Raw genomic sequence first — 25,605 nt, 5'->3', positions numbered from 1 at the left:
TTCCTTTTCACCACACTTAAAAGATGTTTTGGCACCGAGGATACCAAGTGATTTAGTGTTTTAGGTTTTATTTTGTTCTATTCTTCCTGCAAACACGTCTTAAGATGTGCAACAGTACAAGGTCATCGTTGTTGTGTTTTTCATTTAAAAATTCTCCACACATTCTCTATTGTGGACAGGTCAGGACTGCAGGCAGGCCAGTGCATTACCCGTACCCTCTTCTTGCGCAGTCATGCCTTTGTAATGTGTGCAGCATGTGGTTTTGCATTGTCTTGTTGAAAAATGCATGGACATCCCTGGAAAAGATGACACCTTGAAGGCAGCATATGTTGCTCTAAGATCTCAATGTACTTTTCTGCATTAATGCTGCCATCACAGAAGTGTAAATAACCTTTGCCAGGGCCACTGACACAGCCCCATACCATGACAGACCCTGGCTTTTGGACGTGTTGCTGATAACAGTCTGGATGGTGCTTTTCGTCTTTGGTCCGGAGCACACGGCGTCCATTTTTTCCAAATGCTGGAATGCTGATTCATCTGACCACAATACATGTTTCCACTGTGTGATGGTCCATCCTAGATGCCTCAGAGCCCAGAGAAGTCAACGTCGCTTCTGGACATGGTTAACATAAGGCTTCTTTTTTGCACAGTAAAGTTTTAAGTGGCATTTGTGTATGTAACTCTGTATTGTAGTGCTTGCCAAAGGTTTGCCAAAGTAATCCCTTGCCCATGTGGTTATATCACCTATTGTTGAGTGGCGGTTCTTGATGCAGTGCCGTCTGAGGGATCGAAGGTCACAGGCGTTCAGCTTAAGCTGGCACCCTTGGCCTTTATGCACTGAAATTCCTCTCGATTCCTTGAATTGTTTAATGATATTATGCACTGTAGAGGGAGAAATATGCAAATCCCTTCCAATCTTTCTTTGAGGTACATTGTTTTTAAACATTTCAATGATTTTCTCAAGCATTTGTCAACTTTTTTTGGAATGTGTTGCAGGCCTGAAATGCAGGACTGGAGGTATATTAACAAATGAAATGAAGTTGAGCAGACAAAACATGTAATATCTTGGGTTCAAACTTTTATTTGCATTTTCCATAGTCCCAATTTATTCTGATTTGGGGTTGTAATATTTGATTTGACTGTAGCTTATTAACACATGCTATCAGAGACTAGTGCTTGTTAAAAAGCGTAAGATAGCAAGATAATTGTCAAAATGGCTAAAAAAACAAACAAAAAAAGCAGTTATTTGTTAGTTATAGAAGTTGAATATCTGGTCATAATAAATGATTATGAAGGTCTGTGTTTATTATGTGACAACAACATAGCTTAAACTGATCATTTATAAAGACATCTTACAACTAACACTTATAATTTTGGAATAAGCAAGACATTTTTAGTACCTTGCACTTATAGTACATAGTCGTGCACCTTATGGCTTGTAAATCACAGACCTAACAGACAGATACACTATATAATCAAAAATATGTGGACTTCACTCCTAATTATTGAGTGTAAGTGTTTCAGTCACTTCCATAAGATTACAGATCTTATGGTGTGGCTGAAACACTCAGAAGATCTGTAATCTATAATTGTCTGTATTATTACAAAGACACATTGTGTCTGCCTAAGTAAAGAGGATTCTGATTTAGACACCAATAATAGTGAATAATGCACTGAATAAATAAAGGTTGTGGTAGTTACCTAGTTGGTTGTACTACTTACGGCATTTGCAATATAAAATAAAAGTCCCACAGTATTAGTACATAAAGAAATTATAAAATGTAAAAAAAAATTGTGAAATGGACATTTTTATATATTAATGGCTGTAGTAATACATGTTATTAGGTAACTACATTTTACATTGTATGATTTATTACTGTACCCAAACTGTAGGGTTTTTTCTGTAATATAGATGTGTGGTGGTATATGTCAGTGGGTACCTACTACCAATTATTAAAATTTACATTTTTAATTCATAATTTTTGCAATATATTTTTACCAGTTTTTTTTGTTGTTTTTTTTTATTCTGTAATGCAGGTACAGCGAATCGTACATGTCACTGTGTAACTATTAAAAGTTTTCTGCTTCATGCACTTTTTAGACACTTACAGTAAGTGCTTAGTAAAGAGGTGAGTTTTTAATCGTCTTTTGAAGACAGCAAGAGACTCAAATGTTCGGACAGACAGAGGAAGTTCGTTCCACCACTTGGGTGCCAGTACAGAGAAAAGCCTTGATGCTTGTCTTCCTCGAGTCCTGGGTGGAGGATTAAGTCGAGCGAGACTAGTGGCTCGGAGGTTGTGTGGTACAGAGCGGGCTTTGATTAGACCTTGAAGGTAGCTTGGTGCTGGTCCATTTTTGGCTTTGTAGGCGAGCATCAGTCTTTTAAACTGAATGCGTGCACCTAGGAAGCCAGTGAAGAGAACGCAGCAGTGGGGTGATGTGGCAGCGTTTAGGTTGGTTAAAAACCAGGTGAGCAGCTGCATTTTGAATGAGTTGCAAGGGTTTAATAGTGGACATGGGAGCACCTGCCAAGAGGGAGTTGCAGTAGTCCAACCGTGAGATTACAAGTGACTGCACAAGAATCTGAGTAGCTTCCATGGAGAGAAATAGTAGAATCTTCCTGATGTTGTAAAGGAGGAAACGGCACGCTCGCTTCATGCTGGCTACATGAGGAGAGAAGGTCAGTTGGTTATCCAGGATGACACCAAGGCTCCTTACATTATCAGACGGTCTGATTTGAGAGTCATCAAGAGAGATGACTAGGTCCTGGGTTGGAGATTGATCTCCAGGATCTTTGCAGATAGAGTAAATATATGCACGTTAAATATACAAACACAAAAAAAAGTCAGAATATCAGTGGATGCGTTGTTATATTATTATTTTTTTGTTGTTGTTGTTGTTCTATCTTCCTAACACGTCTGGCCGATTTTCCTGTTTTTTGTAAAGCAAAGTTATTTCCGGTTAAAGTAATAGAAAATGTTGAATTTGGCGAATTGAAATTGGCCTGTGTGCCTTTGATAAGAGCCAATTTATTATGGTCAAAAGATCAGGCTGAATAATTTCCAAAATGGTGCTTGTAGGAAGCTGTGGTGAAGTGGTCTGAGGAGGTACAAGCCATGAACTGCTGACAGGTTGTTCTGCAGCCAAAACTTACTCATATTAAAGGACATGGAAACTATGAGTCTGGTATTGACCTGCAGAAGGGTTACTGTGTCTGTACTTCTCAGCATGGAGGACATAATTAATCCTGGCCAAATCCACAACTCTGCTGAAATGCAGCCCCAAACCTCCACCATGCTTCATTTTACATGCAGACACTCATTGTTGTATCATTCTACAGCATTTTGTCAAACAAACTGCCTTCTGTTACAGCCAAATATTTCAAATTTTAACTCATCACTCCAAAGCACCTGCTGCCATTTTTCTGCACCCCAGTTCATATGAATTCATGCATAGTTGAGTCGCTTGGCCTTGTTTTCTTGGAGATGGATAACTCTCCGTGCCCGTCTCATGCATGTAAAAAGAAGCGGCCGGCTACTACACGTCAGAGCGTGCATTGATCATGGCCCTCCACAGTCAGAAGTAAAGGTCAGCAGCAGTTAAGGAAGTACACTACACATTTCATTCATAAATGCCACTTAAAATGTTGCTGTGCAAAAAAAAAAAAACTTATGTTAACCATATCCAGAAGCTGTGTTAAGTTCTTTGGGCTCTGATTCATCTGGGATGGACCATTACAAAGTGGAAATGTGTATTGTGGTCAGACGAATCAGTATTTTTGGAAAAATTAAAACCGGACACTGTTATCACCAACAACTCCAAAAGCCAGGGTCTGTCATGGTATGGGGCTGTGTCAATGCCCCTGGCAAAGGTAATTTACACTTCTGTGATGGCAGCATTAATGCAAAACCACATGCTGCAAACATTACAAAGGCATGGCTACTGAAGAAGAGGATACGAGTACTGGACTGGTCTGCCTGCAGTTGTGACCTGTCCTCAATAGAGAACGTGTAGAGAATTTTGAAACTAAAAATGCAAAAAAGACAACCCGGTACTGTTGCATACATTAAGAAGATCTGGACAACAATACAATTTTATATGAAAATGTTTATTTAAACATCTCTGCAATCATGCAAACATAGTGGTATGGACAATATGACAGCAAGCACCCCATGCTAGTTTATTACTTAGTGCTCCTATTATTACAGATGGTAAAAGAGCATTGTGGGATTGTAAAGCACATTACACAAAAGACAGAAAAACATGCTGCTACTTTGCTTCTTGAAGTTTTTTGGCACTTTGCTTTTCCTTAGCCTGGTGGGAAAAAAGAAACAAAGAAACTTAATTTTGTAAAAATACAGTACTTAAAATAAGCACAAGCTTATAACAGAAAAAGTAAAGCTTTAACTCTATTTACTGGTTAAAAAACAGACACAACAGGTTTGTCATATGGTTTGCTTATACAGTGGTTCTGGGACTGGTTTTGAGTTTTAAAAGAGTTGAGTTTCAAGGTATTTTTTTCCCATAAGGATGTATGGGAAACCTGTTAATGAGTTCCAAAGCAAGGCCAACACTATAATATTGTCTTTAAATATAAGTTCATAATTTATAATCATTTTACATGCATTTGCCCATATAGTGTAGTGAATTGTGAATTTTAATGCTTTAGATGGCTTTGTTGTATAGGCCAGCTTTTGTTCAGCTTCAGTTTCCTGTGTCACATTTGCTTACATAATTTGGTTATATTTACATTTACATTTTCTGCATTTAGCAGACGCTCTTATCCAGAGCGACTTACAGAAGTGCTTCCATAGTAATATAATAACCTTCCATGGTTATATTAAGTGAAAACCATTATATAATCGAACCATGCAATACTTCCTGTGCCTCTGGTATCTACCCAAAACTCAACAGCCATGCAAGTTGTTTATCATATACTGCTCCTATTTTTTCTTCTTTGTGATTGTGGCCAAAGAGTCTCTTTTAACAGTATTATTAATGGTTTCAAAATACAAAATGCCTCGAGTATGTAAGTTTCTTCCAATATCTTTTTCCACATAGGTCAGAACAACACTTCACCTTTAGAGTTTCACTTCCCTTTTTAAAGACATTTTAGAGAGTGGTAATTGCAAGCTGAAAGCTCTTTTTATAGCGATTTCCTCTGTAGTTTTGTAAGCATCAGTTAGCTTGGTTTGAATAGTCACAAGACTATTGCTCTGGTACAGACATCAACTTACTACTCCTGAGGACAATTCAAGACTTATCTAATATTTTAACAAGGGCTAATGAGTTCAATAGCAATGAACATTCAATATATTTTTGATTTATGAGCTTCCCGAGTTTTAAATTTTAATCTTTTAATCTATTGCTTTTTACTAGACAAAAGGCAATACTGTTATTACAAGTACTAAATTTGCTTTCAGATGTTTTCTCTCATACATTAAGAATTCATTGTATTTTTATTATCATTGAGGCACAATTATTTTTAACAACAATAATATTAAGATGAATGTTAATGTCACTGATGCAGAAATACAGTGCATCCGGAAAGTATTCACAGCGCTTTACTTTTCCCACATTTTGTTATGTTACAGCCTTATTCCAAATTAGCAAAAATTTTAAACAAGCTTTTTTCCACGTCATAATGGGATATTGTGTTTAGAATGTTGAGGAAAAAAATTTATTTAATCCATTTTAGAATAAGTGAAGTGCTGTGAATACTTTCCGGATGCACTGTAAGTGCAATACTAGGACTAGTTTCTTTTGGAGTTCAAACAGTATCAGATTTAGGTCAACAAATGTAAAGTGTTATAAATGTAATTAAAATGTATTATACATGCCAGTAGAGCTAAGGATATAATTTATATTAATGAGTACAGTAGACCCTTAAGTTATGAACGGTTTACCATACGAACATTTTGGGTTACGAGCGATCTTTTTCAACTTAATGTACAAACAAATTTCGGATTACGAACTGAAATTCGCAAAACACGTGACGTCACGAACAAGTTGACTCCAACCGTGTCTCTCTCTCTCTCTCTCTCTCTCTATCTATCTATCTATCTATCTATACAGTGAGCGAACATTCGGATAGCGAACTGTGTTTTTTCGGTGTTTTCTTTATATTATAAAATTCAATATTGAAATGTCCCCAAAGAAGCTGCAGAAAAAGTGCAGTGGTGAGCAAATGACTATTTGTTGTGTTGTATAATTACTCCTGCCAGTAGCTGTCACTGTGTATCAGACAGAGGGAACAGTGAGTGAGAGAGAAGAAGGAAAACGGCTCAGTAAAGTATTCTTTCTTTCGTGCAACTACACCTACAAAATACAACATTATTGAAATAAAGAAGGAAATAATAGAGAAATATGAGAGTTATTGTTGTTTCTGGTAGATACATTTTATATAAAATAAAGGAAATTTATTATGGTGTATGGTACAGCACACGTACTGTACTGACATCTAACGTGTTTTTTTTAATGTACAGTACAGTACTACTACTGTGTATTGTTGTTTATTATTTTTTATTGTTGTTTATTATGTTTATTGTTGTGTTTTTATTTATGTACAGTACAGTACTACTACGGTGTATTGTTTATTATTTTTTATTACAGTAATGTCTATTCTATAATTTAAAATTAAGGGACAATATAGTTTTTGTGTTTTTTTAATGTACAGTACAGTACTACTACTGTGTATTGTTGTTTATTATTTTTTATTACAGTAATGTCTATTCTATAATTTAAAATTAAGGGACAATATAGTTGTATTTATAACAAAAAAGACCTTTTAAGACATTAGAAAGGTTAGGTGAGGGGGGATTTGAGAGGTCGGGCACAGCTTAATTCTATTTACATTATTTGTTAGGGGAAAATAGGTTTAACTAACAAACATTTTGACTTAAGAACAGCCCTTCAGAACCAATTAAATTCGTAAGTCAAGGGTCTACTGTACTATATATCATTGCAAAAATCCAACTTCCAGCAATTATTTGATTGGTATCAAAATTTTAATCAACAGATAAACTACAAAGGGATGTGATCTGAATGTTAATCTGGTTCTGCTCTTTTTGCAATAAGATGATGTTCACCTTACTGTTCTACATTAGTCACATACACTTCGTTACATTTTAGTAATCAGTAAAGTATGTGTGACTTGATATTAAACACGAACTGTTTGTCAGTAATTGGTTAACTGCTGACTATCAATGTTTAGTTATCAGTTAAAATAAATGTATTTATTTATTTAAAATAAATGTGGACATAACTGAATGATCAGTTGTGTCAGGGCCACACCCACTGCTTAGATTTCGTGCTGATTTCTTGTTGGTTGGTTACGAGAGAGACTGACCTGCTGCCAGTGAGACAGCTTTATGCTCTATGCTTTAACTTACTTTTTCAACCAGTGGTATCAGCTGTTGGTACTCAGCAAGGGTCTTTAGTAACTCCATAATGAAGGGAAGATAGTTGTGCTTCCTTCTAATGTTTTCAATCTATAAAAAAACAAATAAGACAAAACCAATAAAAACAATGGCTTAGAAAAATATAAATAAAAAGACAGCAAATGAGTTGTAATATGTTGCAATTTCTTTTTCATCTATATTCAGCTAAAAACAGTACAAAGGCAAGATACAGTGGAGCCTCGATTTAACGGACTAAAAAGGGGGGAACACTGGTTCATAAAATGTGATTGTCCAAAACAGCAAGGTTTTTTTCCCCAGGGGGTGCAAAGATATACGAAAAACTATATGAAGCTTTTTGATGATTGAGAACGAGTCATCCAGTGACTGCATTAATAGAAATGAGCCTTTTTTGTTTATTTTTACCTATCTTCACCAAGGTTTCTAATAATTCTGGAGCTGACATGTGCTGTTTGTGTAAATATGGGGGCTGTTACACCGCCATTGATGCAGCGCTTTATTATGATTGTTAGCATTATTGGTCTGTTTTAGTTATTGTGGCCCCCCTTCTGTCACTCTCAAAATAGGATCAACCAAAACATCTCTGCTTTGAGGCTTGGTGGGACTGCAGTATATACATCGCACTGCTTCTGCAGCAGAATCTGTACCACCAATCAATGCGGTTGATCTAAAAGCGGAGCCGGGAGTTAGAGCTTAAGAACTGAAACCTGTTGTTTATTCGGTCCAGGGGTTTTCAACCTGTGGGGCGCGCCCCCCGGAAAGGTAATGGAGTGCCTGTCCAGGGGGCGTGGCATTACGAGATTTTTTTTATTTTTTTACTTCTAATATTAAAGCACATCATTTTTCACCCACAGGAGACATATTTGATTAGTCATGCTGACCATACACACATTTAATGTTATCCAGCTCAGTCTAAAAAAAAAAAAAATTACATAGGAATAGGAATGTTATAGGACATGTGTGTTGTGTCTTTAAAAGAGGTGTATAGTGGGAGATGCTCTGTTCACAGTATCAATATAATTGAGTCAGTCTTATCTCAGATATCTCTCCATTTTTGCTGTTATTAATTAATGTTGCAGTTTTAAATAAACACCAGCTATTTGTGTGACTCGCTTAACTTGAAAAGCTCAGGCTTAATTAAAGTGGCCATTACCACAGAGCGGTATCCAAGTCAGACTCATTCTGCCTGTGGAGCTAAAAGTTTTCTGTCAGTCAAAGCAGATTATCCTGAACTAACAAACTTAGCAAAGTCATGTACTTTTGCCTCTACTTGGCTCTGTGACGTAACATTTTCTGCTCTCATCTACATCAAAAGTAAGAACTGCTTACGATTTACGAAAGTGAACCACAAATTTATATAATGTGCTTATAGAATAGGCTCAGATGGGATCGGGCTGTATTATTGTCTTTTTGTTAAGAGCTTTGGCAATGGTTTCTGTGCGATGGTTGACAGGCTGCGATGGTTGACTTGAGGTGCAAGTTCAAGGAGGGGGGGGTACAAATCTGCAGTCGGCACACGAAGGGGGGCGCATGTCCAAAAAGGTTGAAAACCCCTGGTGTAGACTACCTGTTGTTAATGATTGTTTGGACTTGATATTTAGTGTTTAGTGGCTGGGTGATGTTGCTTTTGTGTATTTGTTATGTGTTAAATAGCGCAGGATTGTAAATAGTTTGTAACTAGTACACCTTTGTTTTCTTCTCCTTACCACCTGTGTGTAACATTTTGCAATTGTTACCTCAAACCTTTTTATGACATTTTGTAAGACTCTATTTTATCTCTTTGTCTTTTTGTTCACATCTCAAAACATTCATACATTTTTGTGACCCAAAATATGCGGCTCACCACCACACACCTTCAATTGTTATGGCCCTTCCCCTACACTGGGTCGTAACGGGGCATACCTTATATCTTTTAAACTTCTGGTTTTCCTCTTCAATCAAGAGCTGGTACTTGGCAATCTCTGACTGGATAGAACTGTGGAGATGACTGCTCTGTTCTGTTTCCATTGGCTCTTCCTACAATTACCACAACAGTTTGGTTAAAAGATCACAGCTTAACAGTCTGGTTGAGAAGGATCCATATTAATAAATACTTACCTCTGTAAGTTGGATTTGTAATTCGTTAATTTTACGTTCATAAATCATTTTGCGATCCGAGACGATGGCCATCAAGTTGAAGCGTATTTCTCCTTCACTATACCTGATACGGACAAAAACAATGGCCAATTACAATGGACAATTACTACAAACTATTGACAATACAATAAAATTATTATTGAAAATTATTAATAATACTTACTTTTGTATTCTTTTCTCAATGACTGGCTGAACAGCACTAATCCAGTCATCCTGGTTACAAGTGCCTGAAAAACAATTCATTATTTTTAACATATAAAACATGGTGTGGAGTCCATGTCTTGGCTATAAAGTTCTAGTTCATCATAGGGGTGGGCGGTATATCAAAAATATTCCATATTCCATGTTACATGATGCTGAAAATGACCATATTCGTTATAATCGAGTATGCCTAGGATACACAGGTTACCGTTTGAGAACGTTTACAACAGAGCACAAAAGTGCTGTCCAGCACGCTGTCTTTCGCACATGAGCAGGTGGGCACTTGCACGCACACACATGCAAACTGAATCACTGTCCGAAACGACTCTTTTTAAATGAGTTATTCATTGGAATCAAATCAGAAATCTGTGCTTTTATCTATAATAAAGATTCATTCGTTTTGCGTAAACAACTCCATGAATCAGTTCATTTGTTAAAGGGATTCAGTCATGGTTCAAGCCTTAGTAAACAGCTGTATAAACCAATCAGAGCTTCCAAATTCAGATTTTGGGTGGAATTTCAGTTGTTTATCTAATCCAGGGCTCTAGAGTGCGACCAATTTGGTCGCACATGCGACCTAATTTCTCAATGGTGCGACTAAAAAAAATCTCAGGTCGCACCGGTGCGACCAGGCGTCCGAGGGAAAAAAAAAACAACAGACACACATTAGGCCAATATCATGGTCTAAACCAATCAGAGATAGTGAAGGGCGGGACAATATTGTAGCGGTGATATGTGAGCGACATTCAGCTCAGCCAATCAGAATGCAGCACCAGGTGCGTTCGGACGTTCTGCCGTAAGTTTAGTTTTGTATATGAGACTCGCCGGATGTCCCCAGAATGGAAGTTCGGGTTCTGGAGCTCGGCGGTGTAAAGTGTTGTAACGCTCACTTAAGTCCTGACTAAACAGTTAAAGTGACTCTACCCTGCCGTGTGCCTTTATTCCCACACCTCCACCACCGCACAGCAAAAGACCCGCAGCATCCCCACCGGACAGCGGCTAGGTGAGCCGAGCCTCTACAGTAGCAAGGGGCTAATGCTAGCGGTAAAGTGCCGCGATAGTGAAAGTAAAAACACGACAATATTTTCGTTAAGTAAAATATAAAAATAACTAAAAGACCAAAATATATTACAATACATGTAGTCAAAATACGCAGTGAGTGCACCGCAAGCGATTTTGGGAATCTGTGTAAAAGATTCAGTAAAGCCGATAATATAATGCACTGCATAAGTGTGCTATAATTAGTCTGTAATACTATAATTAACTGTAAAGAAGACAGTGGCCGGCAATAGTATATTTGTGACTGGTTCTAATACATTTCGAATTGAAAGGCTGAAAAAGCCCAATGCATCTATAAAACACATTACATGCCGCGATAAATGCACTGCCCAAGTGTCCCCTCTCCCCACTGCCCTTCATTGTCAGGCAGCAGCAAACAGATCATCAGACGAGGCCATGTTGACCAGATTGTTAGTTATTTCCAAGTCAATATTGCCTGTATGGACAGTGATTTAAAAAAAAAAAAAAAAAAAAAAAAAGTGAACCTGTAAAACTGCGGTGTTAAGTGCGATGCGGTCGAAAATTTGGGTGCACCTAACTTTTGTGCTGGTGCACCTAAGAAAAAAAGTTAGGTGCACCAGTGCAACCAGTGCAAAACGTTAGTCTAGAGCCCTGTAATCCAAAGCAATATTTGCTCTTTTATTTCTCCACTGTGTGTCATTTACGTGACAATGTAATTTAGGCAATAAAAACCTCTTCATTGGTTGCAGAGGAATAAATAAAGTTTTACAAATTAACAGTTTTAGCTTTTTTCCACGAAAGCAGAGAGAATAAATTTACGGTCTAAGATGATTTTTGTGTTAGGTGGACAAACACAATTGGATATAGGTTTATATATTCTGGAAATATTCTGGAAACATACAAGATGGCCTCCAAGAAGAAAAACAAGTGAATTATATCCCTAATGAAACAACACACGGGTATACAGGGGTTGGACAAAATAACTGAAACTGGTGGCCAATCTTCATTAATTGCACATTGCACCAGTAAGAGCAGTGTGTGAAGGTTCAATTAGCAGGGTAAGAGCACAGTTTTGCTCAAAATATTGCAATGCACACAACATTATGGGTGACATACCAGAGTTCAAAAGAGGACAAATTGTTGGTGCACGTCTTGCTGGCGCATCTGTGACCAAGACAGCAAGTCTTTGTGATGTATCAAGAGCCACGGTATCCAGGGTAATGTCAGCATACCACCAAGAAGGACAAACCACATCCAACAGGATTAACTGTGGACGCAAGAGGAAGCTGTCTGAAAGGGATGTTCGGGTGCTAACCCGGATTGTATCCAAAAAACATAAAACCACGGCTGCCCAAATCACGGCAGAATTAAATGTGCACCTCAACTCTCCTGTTTCCACCAGAACTGTCCGTCGGGAGCTCCACAGGGTCAATATACACGGCCGGGCTGCTATAGCCAAACCTTTGGTCACTCGTGCCAATGCCAAACGTCGGTTTCAATGGTGCAAGGAGCGCAAATCTTGGGCTGTGGACAATGTGAAACATGTATTGTTCTCTGATGAGTCCACCTTTACTGTTTTCCCCACATCCGGGAGAGTTACGGTGTGGAGAAGCCCCAAAGAAGCGTACCACCCAGACTGTTGCATGCCCAGAGTGAAGCATGGGGGTGGATCAGTGATGGTTTGGGCTGCCATATCATGGCATTCCCTTGGCCCAATACTTGTGCTAGATGGGCGCGTCACTGCCAAGGACTACCGAACCATTCTGGAGGACCATGTGCATCCAATGGCGGTGCCGTGTATCAGGATGACAATGCACCAATACACACAGCAAGACTGGTGAAAGATTGGTTTGATGAACATGAAAGTGAAGTTGAACATCTCCCATGGCCTGCACAGTCACCAGATCTAAATATTATTGAGCCACTTTGGGGTGTTTTGGAGAAGCGAGTCAGGAAACGTTTTCCTCCACCAGCATCACGTAGTGACCTGGCTACTATCCTGCAAGAAGAATGGCTTAAAATCCCTCTGACCACTGTGCAGGCCATGTATATGTCATTTCCAAGACGAATTGACGCTGTATTGGCCGCAAAAGGAGGCCCTACACCATATTAATAAATTATTGTGGTCTAAAACCAGGTGTTTGTTATTTTGTCCAACCCCTGTATATTTGGTCTCAGTTTGAAGAAGAGAAGCTCAGGTAAGCAGTGGTTATGATTTTATGCTGCAGTGCAGTTGATCTGGGTCATGATAGCAAAGCATTATTAAAGCATTATCAAATATTGTGATTTTTTTTTTATGCTCATTTATTTGAAGTAAAACGGAGAGCATAACTGTGATTGTGAGATTCTGCTGGTTTGTTTGATATAAATATTGTCAATATGAATACAAATACAGCCTTGTAATAATAAAAAATATAAACACTGTAATTAGTCAGAATATATCAGAACTACAATGTTTTGTGTTATTAAGATAACTTATAAACAATATAAGTAAAAAATACGAACAGTGGCCTGCCATTGTCATTTAAGTTTACATTATATCGTATTGTATAATCGCCACTTCTCAAAAACATATCGAGATATGAGTTTTTTAGTCATATCGCCCAGCCCTAGTTCATTTTTTTCTATTTATTTATGCATTTTCCTCCCGATTTAGCGTATTCAATTAGTCTTCTGTGGCTGGGGATCCCTGATTGCTTTTGAGGAAGGTGTATTTCCGCCTCATGCCTCCTTAGCGGACCCTTTCTTATTCACCCATGCTACTGCACAGGCGCCTCTATCTGCTAATCAGGGTCCTTGCACAGCGTTTGAAGACCCCACCCACATAGTCCGGTCATCCTGCCCTAGCAGACACGGTAGCCAATTAGAGTCTGCTGCAGGCATTGCCAATTTTGCCCGGTAGATGGCACCGGCCAGTGGCAACGCTGAGTTTCGAACCGAGGAGTTCAGAATTTCGGCGCTGGTGTGCTAGCAGAATATCCCGCCCCATTTATCAGTGGTTTTAACATAATATTTAAGATTTAGAACTGCTGAGCAACTCGATAAGCCCTAGAGCAGGGGGCACCTGGTGCGCCCGCAGGGCATGGTCTAAAATAGCACTAGTACCTATAGAGCTCCGTCTAAAAATTTTATTTGTGTTGCTGTTCTTTTTGAATCAATAACACTTGCATCGATGTAGATCTGAAAATAACAATACTGAATATAAAATTTTAAAAACAAAAATGTTTGATGTTTATGAGTTCTTGTCTGGGTGCGGAGTTTTATATTGTGCGCATAACGCTGAGACAAGCAAGCTACGCATGCGCAGCCACGATGGGGAGCGAGATACGGTTTTTAACATGAAAAAATAATCATCAAAATATGTCAGAAAAGCGAAAGGAAACTTTATATTTTCACAATGATTGGGAGGAAAAGTGTGTGTTTCATTCGTGGGGCGACGGCAGAGAGCGGCACAATGTGGAGAGAGGCTTCAGTCAATACGTATCACAAAAACATCCATTTAAATCATAGCTTTTAAAAAGTCTTACTTAACTGATGATAGTTTGTACAAACATGGGACAGAGTTCATGATTTGTTCTAAAACGTTACAAAGGTAGTGATAAGTACAAATGGGACATGATTTGTACAAACGGGACATGGCTGGAAGATGTGACTGTTAATGATTTCCTTAAAAATGCTACAGAAGTGGTCATTTGTGAAAAAAATGGTGTGATTTTGATCAAAATGCTACAAATGTGCTCATTCATACAAAACTGTCAAGAAAGATAATTACAAAAATATCAGAGATGTAATGACTGACTTTCTAATATTGAAACAGATTGAGATTAACAGAAATAAATAATGTTACATGTTTAAATATATGTGTGTTTTCTGCCATGGTAAATCATTGTTAATAATTATTGTGAGGAATGATTAACATGTGATCAGACAGTCTCTTCACATATATGAATATTTATTATTATTTTTATTAATCATAATATTATCATTAAAGATGAACCATGCAACGTTATGGTATTCAGTAAGTTTGTATCCTACAAGTAGCCCTTCGGCTTACTCAGTACCCCTAAAGTAGCCCTCTGTTTCCAAAAGGTTGGTGACCCCTGCTCTAGAGCATTTAGGTAAGGCTTGGTTAACAAAGATCTTAAGTGTGTGCCTAGCTGTTGGGTAGCAGTTGGTAACAACCCAGGTTACTGCATGTAAAAGAATTTACAATTTAATTGTAAAGTATGCTACCTATTAAAATAATATGCATGAATCATGGAATTTGGCTGTTTTCAAAGTACATTCTAATGCCATTCTAAAACTAGAAGCAAACAATAATGACACGAATTTTCGCTGTTGATCAATTGAAACAGCTCTGCATACAGGATATCCAAGCTGTATTTAGGGATGTCACTCCCCCTTCCCCATTATGTTTTGTTTGTTTGTTTGTTTGTTAGGATTTTAAGGTCATGTTTTACACTTTGGTTACATTCATGACAGAAACAGTAGTTACTAGTTACAAGATTTATCAGTTCACAAGGTTATATTGAACAGTCATGGACAATTAATATCTCTAATTCACCTCACTTGCATGTCTTTGGACTGTGGGAGGTAACCGGAGCAACCAGAGGAAACTCACGCAGACACAGGGAGAACATGCAAACTCCACACAGAAAGGACCTGGACCGCCCCCCCTAGGGATCAAACCCAGGACCTTCTTGCTGTGAGGCGACAGTGCTACCCACTTAGCCACCGTGCCGCCCCCATTATGTTTTGTCCATTAACATCTAGCACATAATTTTATAATGCTGAATAAGTTGTTTGAAGTTTAAAACTACTATTAACAACTATGTTTCGGTGAGTTGGTAATGGCAGATAGCTGTAATTCTGGGATTGGAATTGGTATTGTTGCATTTATTCATTAACATGTATACATAAAAACTTCTATAAAATATTACAGCTGTGTGCTGCAGAAAAACACTACATAAACCAAACAAGGTTGAGTCTAGGCACTTTACCAAGGTCGATTGGTCCATCTCGAAGTCCATCTAGTTCATAGAGTCTACCATTAACAGGCACATAGCTCACAAAATGGAAGGCATCTTCATCCTTTGATGATGACTTTGCATCAAACTCAAACATCTGCTGCCTGCAGAAAGGAAAATTAAACATAATTAAAATTTTACAAATGATCCATCCAGGGGTTTGGGAAAAGAAGCACTAAAGACAATTGCAGTTAATTTATGCTTAATATACATCTACATGAAATTATAATGCTTTTGAGCATATTTTAACAGTATTTTAAATATACCAACTTGTGCTATCAAAATATCTTGTATGTAATTATAAACATTCGTTCTGCGTAAACTGAGACTTTATGCCGTATATTTTCATTCAATTCTATATACACTGATCAGCCATAACATTAAAACCACCTCCTTGTTTCTACACTCACTGTCCATGTTATCAGCTCTACTTACCATATAGAAACACTTTAAAGTTCTACAATTACTGACTGTAGTCCATCTGTTTCTCTACATACTTTTTTAGCCTGCTTTCACCTTGTTCTTCAATGGTCAGGACCACCACAGAGCAGGTATTATTTAGGTGGTGGATCATTCTCAGCACTGCAGTGACACTAACATGGTGGTGGTGTGTTAGTGTGTGTTGTGCTGGTATGAGTGGATCAGACACAGCAACGCTGCTGGAGTTTTTAAATACCGTGTCCACTCACTGTCCACTCTATTAGACACTAGTTGGTCCACACTGCAGATGTAAAGTCAGAGACGATCACTCATCTATTGCTGCGGTTTAAGTTGGTCATCTTCTAGACCTTCATCAGTGGTCACAGGACGCTGCCCACAGGGCACTGTTGGCTGGATATTTTTGGTTTGTGGACTATTCTCAGTCAGCAGTGACAGTGAGGTGTTTAAAAACTCCAGCAGTGCTGCTGTGTCTTATCCACTCATACCAGCACAACACACACTAACACACCACCACCATGTCAGTGTCACTGCTGAGAATGATCCACCACCTAAATAATACCTACTCTGTGGTGGTCCTGGGAGAATCCTGACCTTTGAAGAACAGAATGAAAGGGGGCTAACAAAGCATGCAGAGAAACAAATGGACTACAGTTAGTAATTGTAGAACTACAAAGTGCTTCTATATGGTAAGTGGAGCTGATAAAATGGACAATGTGTGTAGAAACAAGAAGGTGGTTTTAATGTTATGGCTGATTAGTGTATAATCACAATATATCCGCTCCAGTGTAAAACACAGAACATGTCATGGCTAGATTTGGTGAACAGTAATAAATGTAAAAATGTATTTTGTAGATAAGTTATTCTTTGTTTTAAAAAGTGATAAACCATTTACCTGGCAAAGCTGTTGTGAACTTGCCGAATGACTTCAGAGTTACTAAGAGCAAGACCTTTCATCTTAAAAAAATGAGACAGAGAACACATATTAAAGTTGTTAACACATTGTTAAAATTCTACCCATACAGTACCCTCCACAATTATTGGCACCCCTGGTAAAGAGGAGTAATAAGGCTTTTAATAAATTAGCTACCCTAATTGTTGGATACCCTAAAAATGTGGTGACCATGACTCAGCAAATACCTGTTAAAACCGCTACTCGCCTGAAAAGGGCACCTGTATATCATCAGAGGGCACATGTATATTTAAAGTCTTGCCAGGAAAAAGCCTTTTTTTGTCATCTAATTGTAAACCTAAATACCTGAAGTTTGCTAAATGCTACTGGGACATTGATAGGGCTTTTCCACCAGAAGAACCATGGTTCTTTTGCTCAGCGCTCGACTTGAGCGATAAAACATCATTAAAGTTCCACAACACGAACATCTAATTGTGTGAAATAACCATCAAATCTACTCTAAAATACAACATGTATCTGTGTTAGCTGGATTTACTTCACGTGTGGTGTTTATGCAGCTCGGGGTTCTGAATCTTATCGGGAGAGTCGAAAAAGCGTAATGTAAAAATTACAACCTAACGTGGCTGAATGTACTAAAAATATTATTTAGAAAAAGTACATTTCTCTCTGTTATTACAGGTTATAAGTCCTCTGTACTGCCCAAATTCATCAGTCGTTTTAGTACAATAAGTCACGTTACGCTTTATTTTTCACGTTAAACGTTATTCGTACTGCCCAGGTCACGTTTACCACGTCATATTCATCTTTTTTGATGAGTTCATCTTTTTTAAGACGCTTTGAAAATATCAGCAGCAAACTGGATCACAATTTAATCAGGTGAACTTTAAAAGATAAAAATGCAGCATTAAGCTCTATACGAGACACCAGCACAGTGGTTTAGCAAAGCACCCAAACCTCTACACTTTGACACGCCCATCGATGACATCACGGATTGCGCTGAAAAACCAAGTATTCTGTGGTGCCAGATTAGAACGCTAGTTTGCTGTCTGGAACCTCTCTTTTTCGGTGGAAACACGCGGAACCGGTTCAAAATCAAGTTTTACGAACCAGAACCATTCTGCGTCGGTGGAAAAGGGGTATGAGTAGGCACAGCTGTAGGGCTTCACTGTCCCCTTCTTTATAATTATCCCATTCCCATACGAAATGGTTTTTGTACTCCAAACCCACCTTGTGTGTTTGTTTCTAAACAGCTCAATTTTGTTCATAGTTCAATCAGTAAAACAAAGCCAGGCTTTTCAGCTCCCCCTTGACCCACTTATGCACAGACGGCTGACTGTCCGGCCCCCAGCTTTCACATCCCTAAATGGTCCAAGACACATGACGGCCCAAAGGACTGAGCAAAGCTCCAGTACAAAAATCCTCCTGGACAGTGAAATCTCAAGCACAAGTAAAAAATCCAGCAACCCCCCCATCCAACCCCCGCCATCTCAATCAGTAAGGAGGATTTACTGGTTTTCATCCCAAGGTGTTCTACTGTTCAACTAGAGCAAAGTTCTCAACTTCCCTAATGTTCAGAACAATGGACAAAACAAAAAAAGAGATGGTGTTGCAGTGACTGATTCAATCCCACTCCACATATATAAAAATTATATAACTCAAAAATCCTGTCGCTGTACACTCAGTGGTCATTGCTGATCTGGTCGATGCTCTTTCGAGTCCACATGAGGGCGCCAATGCATCACTTGCTGAAAAGCAAGGGTCAAACAGATACGTCTCTTTTTCATAAGTTGGGGATTTAAAAGCAATGCACATCGGATACAGACTGCAATTTGTCGGCGTTCCTCTGTGCAAGCCTATTGACAGACTGTGCAAAGAAAATTACACAGTGCCTACCTAAGAGCTTTTCATGGCAGTGTATTTCCATTCCACATGTGTCACAGACTGCTGGGAATGATGGCTTCGGCCCAAGATGTCATCCCACTTAGGGGTTGACAGCTCCCAGGTCTGCAGTCGCATACCACAAAGGGGACTGGCAACTTCACAGGCTCTCTTTTAAGGGGCCTCAGTTCAGGACGTGTGTGCAGCGGCGAGCTGATACTTGCCACATACATTTGTCAGGTTTTATAAGCCGGATGTAACAGCACCAACACTTGCAAACACTGTGCTAAGTGGTGGTTTCAATGGTGGTAATGTTGTTTTCACTATTGAGAAAAAAGGTTACATGATGTTCTTTATGTTGTTTTACCTCAAATATGGTTCTGATTTATTATAAAGAATGAAAATAATATATGTTAAACAGCCTAAATAAAACATTTTAATAATGTTCCTATGTCCTAATGTCGTCGTCCCCCCCCCCCCTCAGGTAAACACTTGGCATCCCGCCAGCCCAGGGTGTTCCTTATTTCCAGTTCTGAAAGTTGGCAACCCTAATTGGAATACATCAAATCTAAACAATTTTTTTGGTCAAGGTCCCAGACATTTGCTAAGAAACTAATAATGAATGTATTGTGTGTTTACTGACAATTGTATTTACAATATACAACTAGAGCTGGGCGATTTTCACGATTAATTTGGTTAATTCGCATGAGCGTTTTCACCCGATGTTAGAATGTGACAATCGCGATTGTTTACATACTTTATATTTTCATTAAAATACCAACATGTGAAACTGGCAGAAACTGACCAGACGCTCGCGGAATATAAATCAGGGAAAGTTTAATATCAAAAGGGCAAAAACCGTGTACAAAATCAGGTAGAGTCCAAAACCAGAGGATAAACTACACAGTAAGCGGAAGACAACAAGGATTATACACGGTAACGGTTCGATTCAGTAATAAGGAGCGCAAACACGATCGGCAAAACGAGACACACGAACAGAAGAGTTTAATTAAGATTCACTGAATCAAACACCGCCGAACTGAATCAAAACTCCGGTGAGCGCGATCAGGATTGGCTGACTGGGACATGTGACAGTCCGCGAGAGCATGGGATATGTAGTCCCCCCCCCAGTGTAGATACTGATACAGACTCACTCAGTGGTGGAAACAGCACAGTACAGGCTCGTGTTCTTTTTAAGAAACCTGTAAAGAACTTTATGTAGTTCTTTTTCTAATGTAAGGTGGTTCTGCTGCACAATATTTAAAATTCTTAAAAGCTATTCTTATAAAGGATGTAGATAATTCAGAATTATAGGTGGTGGTGTTACTATTTTCTTTTAAATTACAACACAAAAAAAAGAAATTTGAGTCTTATTTCAATTGCATTATACAAGAACAAAAAAAAAATCGAAATCGACAATCGGTTATAATTTTAAAATAATCAAGATATTTTTTTTTTTTTTGCAAAATCGCCCAGCCCTATATACAACATATGTATAAAAGTCAAACTCACTGCAGCATCAAAACTGTATGAAAACTCCCGAAACTCCGTCAAAGTTTCACCAAGATGCATGTCAGAATGTGAGCAGTTCAGCAGTACGCTGACTATTGCTTGGGTTGCACAAGCATTGTTGATGACCTGAAACATCAAAAAACATTACATTTTACTAGGGCTGTCGATCGATTAAAAAAAATTAACTAATCGCATTTTTCCTTAATACTGAAGCTTTTAATAATGTACATTTAATTGTAAAATAAACTCAATGGAATAATATTAGTGCTGTCAAAATTAACGCGTTAATTATTGCGATTAATTTGAAGTATTTAACGCGTTTAAAAAATTATATTTAATTGTGTTAATTTTTTTAAACGTGTTAAATACTTCAAATTAATCGCAATAATTAACACGTTAATTTTGACAGCACTACATTTTACATTTTCAGCATTTAGCAGACGCTTTTATCCAAAGCGACTTACAGTACTGTGACCATTCAGTCCAAGCAACTGACGGTTAAGGGCCTTGCTCAAGGGCCCGAGGGTGGCAACCTGGCAGTGGTGGGGCTTGAACCTGCAACCTTTTGATTACTAGTCCAGTACCTTAACCACTAGGCTACAACTGCCCTACAACTGCAAATAAAACTTAATTATTTGCAGACTTTCATTTACAGTGGGAGGACTTAACCACTTTTGTGTTAGATATTTAACATATTCTGAAGATTTCCATTTTGAACACAATACCTTTTACCTTTAAAGTAATACATTTGTACACAGAATATGTATTTAAAGACATATAGATATATTTAAAAAAACTTAATTTAAAAAATAGAATATAGTAAGGTGTTCAGAAACTAATTGAAGATATTAATGTTACACATAACATGTTTATGCAAACCACACCAAATTTAAATAAAAAAGAATGTTGCTATTTTTGTTAATCTCCAAGTCACTCCAAGTACAAGGTCCTCCCTCCCTTCCCCTTTCTGACACGGACATGGGGAGAACATGCAAACTCCACACAGAAAGGACCTGGACCGCCCCACCCGGGGATCGAACCCAGGACCCTCTTGCTGTGAGGCAACAGTGCTAGCCACCATGCCGCCCAATGTGTCAGTGTAAAGCCCATGAAAACACAAAAGCCACTAATGGTTAGGTATAAAAGCAATAGGCTGTACCGTTTTATTTGTAATTACATTTTATTTCCACTAAAAACAGTATATTTCCTTTTATCCTTCTTCAATTTACCTGACTGAGGGTGCTCCGGTTTCCTCCCACAGTCCAAAGACATGCAGTCAGGTGAATTGGAGATACAAAATTGTCCATGACTGTGTTTGACATTAAATTTGTGAACTGATGAATCTTGGGTAACTACCGTTTCTGTCATAAATTGGACTGTGGGAGGAAACCGATGCTGCTGGAAAAAACCAACGCAGACACGGGGAGAACATGCAAATTCCACACAGAAAAGACCCGGACCACCCCACATGGGGATCGAACCCAGGACCTTCTTGCTGTGCGGTGACAGTGCTAGAAAGTGGTTTCATTAAGACTGAGTTTCATTAAGACTGAGCTGTAATCTTAGCAAAAGGGGGCAGCAAATTACTAAATGAAAAGGTGTATCATAATCATCAGTCAATATGTTCAAGAAATACCGGCTATGGAAATAAAATTTCCATGCATTGCTAACAAAAATACCATGCATATGCTCCAAACCTGTTTGGCAAAAAAGATCTGGTCAAGTCTTGAGTCTTGTACAATTGACCCAGCTGGTTCTTCACCAGGTTGCCATTTGAAGAGAAAGATTAAGCCATGAACTGGTCTGGAATAAATGATAAAAACATTCACAATTAAGTTTAGTTCGTATTTACATTCAGTAAACCAGTGTGCACATTGTTACCACTTACTTGAGATTTTCAAAGTTCTCAGGCTCCATGCTCCATATCTCCTCAACTTGTGCGCCTTTGCATCCTAGTATTGGGTAAAGGGGGGGGAAGGGGTCATAGTTTGGTATGTTCATTATTTTCTGCATTTATATTTTGGGTCCATTTTATATTTTTATGGTTGCAAGGTAAGTTTAAACTGTTCTTTTGTTTTCTTGGGTGAGGATTTTAATGGTTTCAGGCATGTATAGTAGTGGTCTTTGTTTATTTAGGGCCTATTTCATACTATCATAAAATATTGTAAAGTAAGGTTTAGAGAGTGATGGTGTTGCAGTGGAAAACAAATTCCTTTATACTAATGAAGCTGGCTTCCACCTTGCCAAAACAACACACAGGGGAAGAAATATCATAGCACACTGTGCCAATGTCAGCATCCCTGGGCAGCATGGTGGCAAAATCATAGTGTGTGCAGCCATTAGTCAGAAGTCAGGTGTTGTTCATTATCATGCAACTCTTGGTCCCTACAACACTGCCCACATCATCACTTTTCTCAAGACAGTGCAAAACATACTCATTCCCCATCATCGGGGAACAGAACAGAGCAGTTCAGGTTTACTGTCATCTGGAATGACGTAAGTTTCCACTGGGCTGGTCTGGTACACAACTGATTCATCGAAGACCCACATTATGACCACCTTCCTAATATTGGGTTGGCCCCCCTTTTGCTGCCAAAACAGCCCTGACCCGTCAAGGCATGGACTCCACTAGACCCCTGAAAGTGTGCTGTGGTACCTGGCACCAAGATGTTAGCAGCAGATCCTTTAACTCCTGTAAGTTGCGAGGTGGGGCCTCCATGGATTGGACTTGTTTGTCCAGCACATTCCAAAGATGCTCGAATGGATTGAGATCCAAAGAACCTTAAACTCGTTGTTGTTATCCTTAAACTATTACTGAACCATTTTTGCTTTGTGGCAGGGCGCATTATCTTGCTGATAGAGGCCACAACCATCAGGGAATACCGTTTCCATGAAAGGGTGTACATGGTCTGCAACAATGCTTAGGTAGGTGGTACGTGTCAAAGTAACATCCACATGGATGGCAGGACCCAAGGTTTCCCTGCAGAACATTGCCCAAAGCATCACACTGCCTCTTGCCTTTTTCCCATAGTGCATCCTGGTGCCATGTGTTTCCCAGGTAAGCGACGCACACGCACCTGGCAATCAATGTAATGTAAAAGAAAACGTGATTCATCAGACCAGGCCACCTTCTTCCATTGCTCCGTGGTCCAGTTCCAATGCTCACGTGCCCATTGTTGGCGCTTTCGGTGGTGGACAGGGGTCAGCATGGACGCCCTGACTGGTCTGCGGCTATGCAGCCCCATACGCAACAAACTGTGATGCACTGTGTATTCTGACACCTTTCTATCAGAACCAGCATTAACTTCAACAGCAACTTGAGCTACAGTATCTCATCGGACCACACGGGCCAGCCTTGTGGCCACACGGGCCATCAATGATCCTTGGCCGCCCATGACCCCTGGACCACTTTTGATAGATACTGACCACTGCAGACAGGGAACACCCCACAAGAGCTGCAGTTTTGGAGATGCTCTGACCCAGTCTAGCCATCACAATTTGGTCCTTGTCAAACTTGCTCAAATCCTTATGCTTGCATATTTTTCCTGCTTCTAACACACCAACTTTGAGGATAACATGTTCACTTGCTGCCTAATATATCCTACCCACTAATCAGTGTTATTCACTTCACCTGTCAGTGGTCATAATGTTATGCCTAGTCGGTGTATATTTGGTATATCATTTTGTAATGTCGCCATTCCTTTTCACTGTGATGGCAACTGATTTATATGTTAGCTTTTGGATAAATATACAGTTAATACAGATTATCCAGTTTATCATTAAAGATCGTACATTACCATAAAGCTCCTGGATGCTAAAACAAAAAGTATTAGCTAGCATTATCGGACTGCGCCCAAAACTGTATATACTATACTACAAAAATAAATAGTATATATAAAGTAGTACGCCACTAAACGTTATATCCATTCTAAAATACTTAGTAAGTTAGTAGACGTTTTGACACAGCATGCATAAACCACACAGCTTGCTAACGTCACTTACCAAAACCTTTAATCAGTTCTGTAAAAACTCCCGGGTCACTTTCCATAAGACACCATTCTCCAGCACTCCCCGCCATTGTTATATTTAATAATATTATAAAACAATATTATAATAATGCAATAATACACAGCGCAACACGCTGGAGATGCTATTCATTCGATGTTACTACGACTTCCCAGAATTCATTTCGGCAAAATCACTTCTTCATAGCCTTCATGGATTCAACCGAGAGTTTACGCCATCGTCCGTCCTGGAGGATTATCCACTAGTCTCGGGGTGTTTTCAAGTGCATATAAACAGTACTAGGGATGGAACGATACACTCTACCCACGATGTGATGTGATTCACGATACGATTTTTTCCTGATTCTTAAAACAAAATTAAATTGAAGACAAATTATGACAAAGTTTCCTTTTATTATTTCTCTATAAAAAATAAATAAAATACTGTATTTGTGCTTATGTTTATTTCTGAGGTCGGTACAAACTATGCAAAACAATGCTGCACATTTCCCTTATTGTGTAAAAAAAACTAAAATGAAATAAATCCCACATTAAATAAATAAATGAATAATACAAATAAAGTATCCTCACATAAATAAATTCCAAACCTGGCAACCCTGTAGTGACGTCAACCAAGCGAGGTGAATACGTTTACATTTTCAGCATTTAGCAGACCCTTTAATCCAAAGCGACTTACAGTACTGTGACAGTATACAGTCGGAGCAATTGAGGGTTAAGGGCCTTGCTCAAGGGCCCAACAGCAGCAACCTGGCAGTGGTGGGGCTTGAACCAGCAACCTTCTGATTACTAGTCCAGTACCTTAACCACTAGGCTACGACTTGAATAGCGCCAGTGCCCTCTGCTGTCTAATGTGAATATCGATTCATTATACATGTAATGCCAAGTTCACACTACACGACTTTCCAAGTCGTCAGGTCACTGTACAGTTCACACTACACAACTGGATCTTTCAATTCGGTGTGTATTTCACACTACACGACGGATCGGCGATAGGGGGTTTCACACTACACCATTTATCACCAACTGGAACCGCAGGT

At 38.8% G+C, this 25,605-nt stretch overlaps 1 protein-coding gene across 1 annotated transcript; it reads right to left on the bottom strand.

The window, feature by feature from the left end:
• Positions 1-4,089: 4,089 nt before the first annotated feature.
• Positions 4,090-24,705, bottom strand: uchl5 (ubiquitin carboxyl-terminal hydrolase L5). Its single transcript, XM_063012318.1, has 11 exons — positions 24,546-24,705; positions 22,432-22,495; positions 22,241-22,346; positions 20,544-20,669; positions 17,136-17,197; positions 15,776-15,906; positions 9,718-9,781; positions 9,516-9,618; positions 9,321-9,434; positions 7,392-7,490; positions 4,090-4,314 (listed from the first exon to the last, which is right to left on the bottom strand). Exons 1-11 carry the CDS (start codon positions 24,619-24,621, stop codon positions 4,270-4,272), a joined length of 990 nt encoding a protein of 329 aa, XP_062868388.1. The 5' UTR covers positions 24,622-24,705; the 3' UTR covers positions 4,090-4,269.
• Positions 24,706-25,605: the final 900 nt, after the last annotated feature.

Source organism: Trichomycterus rosablanca, chromosome 17 (genome assembly GCF_030014385.1).
Source record: "Trichomycterus rosablanca isolate fTriRos1 chromosome 17, fTriRos1.hap1, whole genome shotgun sequence".
Lineage (NCBI taxonomy): Eukaryota > Metazoa > Chordata > Actinopteri > Siluriformes > Trichomycteridae > Trichomycterus > Trichomycterus rosablanca.
The sequence above is the reverse complement of the archived record's forward strand: the minus strand, read 5'-3'. Positions and strand labels throughout refer to the sequence as shown.